General features: G+C 60.9%; 1 protein-coding gene across 1 annotated transcript in view; it reads right to left on the bottom strand.

The window, feature by feature from the left end:
• The window catches only part of DNAH17 (dynein axonemal heavy chain 17), a 125888-nt gene that overhangs the window by 11067 nt on the left and 108610 nt on the right, over window positions 1-6211 (bottom strand). The window contains 3 exon segments of the mRNA XM_014586747.2: window positions 1892-2119; window positions 3046-3173; window positions 4350-4498. Coding sequence (XP_014442233.1) covers window positions 1892-2119; window positions 3046-3173; window positions 4350-4498 — 505 coding nt within the window.

Raw genomic sequence — 6211 nt, 5'->3', positions numbered from 1 at the left:
AATCCCTTCTCCATTCTCCTCTCAGGATCCTGGGCACACATGCACATGTGCCCAGTGTGAGTTTAAGCTACCAGATCTGGGACTAGAACCGTGGTCGGCCACATGGGAGTCCAGTGACAGCCATTACACCAGCTGTTGGGCCCGGGCTGGTCTGTTTTAAGGTGAGAACCACACCTGGGCCTCCCATGTGTCCTTAGCCTCTAAGCAGCAGTGTCCCACTGCGGCTGAGCCCACAGCGTTTGCAACGTGGTCTCACCACACCAAGACCCTCCTGCCCTAGCCTCTAGTTAGCTAGGACCACAGGCACGTGCCACCACGCTTGGCCTGTCTCACTGGCCAGAACTGAACCTGGGCCTCCCGCCAGCTCAGCTACGTGCTCCCAGGGAAAGGAAGCCCGGCGCCGACTCTGAGTCCTGGATCTCCGGGGTCTGGGTTTTACTGTTTCTGTTCTGGAGGCCAAATTGTGGCCTTCCTCCCAGCCTCAGCCGGCGGTGAAGCCAGGCGCTCTCCAAGAGGCTGCATGTATAGGGGCCGGATGGCCTGACGTGGCCCTGCTGGGGAGGGACCCTCAGTGCCAAGGAAAGATGCACCAGGGAGATACTGAGGGGGCCCATCTGGGGTCTGACACAGTCACCTCCAGGGGTCCCTCCATAGAGACTGTATGCCCAGGAGACTCGAGACCCCACTCCCGTCACCAACTGGGGCTCGCCAACCACCACAGACCCAGTGGTGAAGGAAGCGTCAGTCTGCTGGCCACCGAGGGCAGAGGTCTCTCCACGTTCATGCAGGCCTGCGTTATCTGGACCGGTGCCGGCCCCAGCCCGGCGTGAGCGTGACACCCACGGCATTTATCTCGTGAGGTCCACGTCCTCCCAGACTGTGGGGTGGCCTGGGTGAGGGTCTTCCCATCCCACGTGTGCTGCACCAACAGGCGAGGCACACAGGACCTGCATGGAGTGTGCTTCTCTGTTCTAGCGTCTCTGCCTCTCACGTGCACTGTGCTGTATCCCGTAAAGCTCGCTGGCAATTGTTAGTTGATGGCTTGGGTTTTTCCTAGAAGCATCTTTTCCAATATGAAATCAAGCATTGAAGTTATGCCTCCAGAGAGCAACGCGCTCCCTCGCGGGTCTTGGGTAGGTGCCACAGGGGAAGGGGTTTCGGGCTACACCGGGGAGGGGTGTGTGTGCGAACGTCCCATGCAGAGTGGGGGTGGCACAGTGCCAGCAATTGCAGAAGGGGTACTCCCGAGGACAAGGCTGGCCAGGAGGGCTCTGGCCAGGAGGAGGCAGTGTTTGGGTGAAGCGGTGAGGGTGTGAGGTTTGGATGGAGGGAAGAAGTGAGTGAAGGAGGGCTTCAGGCAGAAGCAGGAGCAGGCAGAGGAGACCCAGCCAGGGCCTTGCTTTCCTGGGCAATTGAAGGCTTTGCTCTCTGTCCCAGAGGCGTGGGAAGCCACTGCCGTGGTTGGCAGAGGCCCCAGTCCACATCTGCCATGCTTGGGCAGTGCCTACTGGTGGTAGGATGGGGCAGGGAGGGGCGCCGAAGGGAGGGGGCCTGGTCGGGGAAGCTGGTGGCCCTGGGCAGGCCCGCTGACCTTCAGGGACGCCCCTGTGGGAGCCTGGCTCGTTTCCAAGGGCCCGGGAATGACCACGAGCAATGTCACCCTGTGCTGACTTGCAGGCTTATGAAACAGATGAGAAACTGCTGTACACACCTGCAGCCCTGGCCTTCACGCAGTCTCGGCTGCACGAGGTGCGTGTGCCTGTGCTCCTGCTGAGCACATGGGGAAGAGCGCTGGGAGGCATGGTCTCCAGAGTTCGGAGAGGGCCCTGAGGGCCGCTCGGGGGCTCGGAACAGGCCGTGGGGCCGGTGGGCGCGAGCAGGCCCCGCCTACCTGAGTGAAGAGGTCCAGGGCCTTGTGCAGGTTGGCGTACATGCCCGTCGGGGGCTCGTTGGTGATCTTGATGGCGTTCTCCAGGATGCCCTGCGGGATGATGTGGGACTCGGGGCTGGGGGCCGGCTCGGCGCTGATGAACACACGGTAGTCCTCGTGGCTGCCTGCGCTGTAGCGCTCCACCTTCTTGTCCAGCGTGCTCAGCCAGCGTGCCACCAGGTGGATGTTCTGCAGACGGCTGGGGTTAGTGCCTGTGCCCTCCCCAGGACAGACCGCCCACTCTGCGGGCCTCCTGGCGTGGGCAGGCTCTTCCACAGGACCCCACTCTCACCTAGTTCACCCTAACCAGGGCTGGGCATGCTGGGATGTTTTCAGCTAAGCAGTGAGGCCCGGAACCAGCTCTTGCACTCAGTTAGTTTGAAGCCTCTTGCCTCGTGGCGAGGCCTGCCTGTCTTCCTTGGCACAAGGCTGCGCTTATATGCCCCGCTCGCCCATCAGGACTGAGGTCTTCACAGGGGGACAGGCAAGGCTGACACTTGCCTTGGGGTCTACAGAAGAGCCTGGGGGCAGGCTGGCAGCTAGGAGGGGCTAGGAGGAGGGTAGCAGGAGTGTCTCCTGGACACTGACTGGCCGCACGCCCAACCACAACCTGTGTGTGTGTTGTAAGTGACCTCTCGGGGTGCTCTGTGTGAGCCCTAGCACGTCCTGGCTCAGGCAGCCATGGTCCCCCAGTCCGCCCAGGGGAGCCGACACGCTCGGCAGCCCCCTCCCAGTGCTCTGTGGGATTTCCCCCCTTCGCGTGTTTAAGGTTTTTGCGAGTGTGCATGTTTTCGCCTGAGAGAGATGGAGACGGTGAGAGGGAAAGGGAGAAGCCGCTCTCGGGGGAGGGCCACACCGCAGTCCCTTCTCCGTTCTCCTTGGATCTGGGCACACACAAGCATGTGCCCGGCCTGATCTTCAAGTTGACAGGTCCAGGACGTGAACTGCGTCAGCCACGTAGGAGTCCAGTGCTATAGCCACTATGCCACCTGTTGGCTCCTCTAGCTACATTTTTTAAATGCAAATCCCACAAAACTGCTTTCTTTCCAACCTTGCAGCCCACCCTGGCCACCGTAGTGAGTCCCCCCCAGCCCTGTGCTGCCCACACCCTGTACCTGCAGGATGACCCAGTGTCCGTTCTCCGCGGCCACATCCAGGGCGTTCTCGGCCACCACCTCTTGTCCCTGCCCCAGGGACACATTATGGAGTTTCCCATTGTCTATGGTAAATCCCAGTTTCTTCCCTAGAGAAAAGACAAGCCCAGGGCTGAGGAGAGGGCCAAGATTCGGTGCCCAGGCCTGAGGCTGGGGTGTCCACCTGCCTCTCCCACAGTTTTTAAGTGGGAAAATACACGTATCGCAGAATCGACCATTCCCAAAGCCATCCTGGAGCACACGATTGGGTGGCATTCAGTACATTGGCCATGTGGCAGGCCTTCCGCCTGGTTCCGGGTTCTGTCCCTCCAGGACTAGACCCCATACCCGTCGAACGACACCCTTCCCTGCCCCTGGCCACCCAGCTGCGTCAGACCCTGCAGATGTGCCTGTCCGGGAGGTCAGTGGGAACTCGGGTCTGGCTCGTGCACTCAGCTCCATGTCTCCATGTCTCTGTGGGCTCCTGTCCCCCAGTTCTCCGTGGGCTCCTGTCCCCCGGCTCTCCGTGGGCTCCTGTCCCCCGGCTCTCCATTGGCTCCTGTCCCTGGCTCTCTGTGGGCTCCTGTCCCCTGGCTCTCTGTGGGCTCCTGTCCCCCGGCTCTCCGTGGGCTCCTGTCCTCCGTTCCCCCGGCGCTCTGTGGGCTCCTGTCCCCTGGCTCTCTGTGGGCTCCTGTCCCCTGGCTCTCCGTGGGCTCCTGTCCCCTGGCTCTCCGTGGGTTCCTGTCCCCGGCTCTCTGTGGACTTCTGTCCCCTGGCTCTCTGTGGGCTCCTGTCCCCGGCTCTCTGTGGGCTCCTGTCCCCGGCTCTCTGTGGGCTCCTGTCCCCGGCTCTCTGTGCGCACCTGTCCCTCCCCACCCCAGGCTCCCTATGGTACACACATCAGCCCTTCACCCGTTTTACACAGGACACTTCCGCTGTGTTTGCCAGCCGGTAGGCATTCAGGGGTTCTAGCTTCGGGCCGTGGTGAGCGCGTTTGTGTAAAGCACTCGTCTGCACACCATTTCCCACACTTTCGGGTGCCTACCTAGGGGCTAGACTGTGGGTCTCGGGCAGTTCTGCGTGCCACTGAGAGCCCTCCGGCTGTCCTCTGCTGCAGCCGTGCCCTTTCACAGGGCCCCCGCTCCCATCTTGCCAACATGTTTTTCTGTTTGATCACAGCCCCTGGTGGGCGCTAGGTGGCAGCTCGTGTGGTTCAGTTACACTGGCTGCTGGTGATGCCAGCCTGTGCCCCATGTAGGAGGACCTTGCTTGCCCACCTCACTTACCCAGGGCTTCCACATCTTTCAGGGGGTCCACCCCCGGGGAGAGGATGAAGAAGATGGGGGTGGACGGGCTGCTCTCCTCGTAGGACTTGGAAAACTCGACGCTCCGGCCTTCCACGAACTTGCTGCCCATCTTCTCCTCCACGAAGTTCCTGTGGGCAACGTGCTTGTCAGACACTCGCCTGTAGAACCTGCTCGGGACCGGGTGGGGCGGGGCGGGGCGGCGCGGGGCGGGCTGCGGCCCAGACGGAAGGGCCTCTCTGCTCTCCCCCCTCTCCCCATAGACTTTCTCCAGCAGAACAAGGCCTCTGGCAGGGCGCAGTCTTTACAGGCTTGGGCCAGCAGGCGGCATGGGTGTTAAGGCCCTGGATCCCACGGGGCCAACGGCAAGGTTCGAGTTCTGGACTGAGCAGCTTGAGGAACACACTGGGCCTGCATACATGCGTGCCTAAACCCCGGGAGGAGGATGGGGCAGAAGGGACTGCAGCATGGCCGCCCTCCCCCCACTTTCCTTCTCGCTGTCTCTCTCCCTCTTTCTCTCCAATAAGCACACATGCCTTATGGCAAACACCTTAGAAAAGAAAAAGAAGAAAGAGAAAGAAAGAGTGAATAAAACCCGCAGCCAGCGATGACCTGGGCGTCTCAGGTGCCGGCACTACTGATCACGTTTTAACCGTGTTGGCGCGTGGGCCTCCTGGCGGCCAGGCACGCCCGTGTGCCCGTTCACAGCATGGACCGAGGAGGCAGCTCGCCAGGTGGAGGGGGCTGTGGGTAGCTCGCCGGGGTGGAGGGGGCTGTGGGCAGCTCGCCGGGGTGCAGGGGGCTGTGGGCAGCTCGCTCTGGGGGGAGCGGCTAATTTCTGGCACTTGCCAATTTCCATGGTACAAATCCGCCCCCCCGTGGCCCACCGGTGGCCCGCTGCCACTGAGACCAGGTGCCAGCACTCCTCTGCCCACGACACAGCCCCAGGCGTGGCGGGCCTGATTGGACCCAGGCGTGTGTTGTCCTGCACTGCCAGTTCATCACGGGGTGGCTGCTTGGCCTGGCCACGTGACAGCAAAAGTGATCGGGTTCCATCCGTGCCCAGGGCAGGACCGAGGACTTTCTGGGACTCCCCTGGACAGGGATCACGGTGTCTGCATTACGGGTTGGCTCCAAAGGCCTCAAGTGTCCAGCAAATGACAGAAGCCCAGGGAGGGCCAGAGCAGGGACAGGAAAAATGGGACAGGTGTCCCCAGAAAGTCCCGAGGGAGTGGAAGGGCACCAGCTTGTTGGCTCCTCGTGGACCTGAGGGTAGCACCCGGGCACACTGGGTAGCCACTAAGAATGACCCCAGGGCCAGCAGGTAGCTTGGAGGTTAAGGCAGCTGAATCCTACCTAGCTGACTCCATGGTTCGAGTCCCCAGCCCAGTGGCTTGAAAATCTGTCAAACATCTGAAACCCCTGAATGACACTAGATTTTTCATGTGAGGATTATCCAATGCCTCTATCAACCCGTTACTGGGGTCGAGATAGAAGGAGTTTGTATTGGGACCAGCAGTTAGCGTAATGGCTATGTCGCCAGACTCCCATGTAGTTAACCACGGTTCAAGTCCCAGACCCGGTGGCTTAAACTCATGCTGGGTGTGTGCGTGCGTGCACAAAATCCCAAGAGGAGAATGGAGGAGATAGCGGTGTGTTCATTCACCCTGGGGGGTGATTTCTTGCTTTCTCTCTGTCTCTCTCTCTCTCTTTTTGGCAAGCGCACACGCCCTATAGCAAAAACCTCTCAAAAAAAAAAAAAAAAGGCATTGAGCAAGTAGCACTCAAATCACATTATTGGGACCAGCAGGTGGGGTGGTGGTTAAGGCACTGGAAACCCCCCA

This window comes from Tupaia chinensis, unplaced genomic scaffold, assembly GCF_000334495.1.
Source record: "Tupaia chinensis unplaced genomic scaffold, TupChi_1.0 Scaffold000159_1, whole genome shotgun sequence".
NCBI lineage: Eukaryota > Metazoa > Chordata > Mammalia > Scandentia > Tupaiidae > Tupaia > Tupaia belangeri.
The sequence above is the reverse complement of the archived record's forward strand: the minus strand, read 5'-3'. Positions and strand labels throughout refer to the sequence as shown.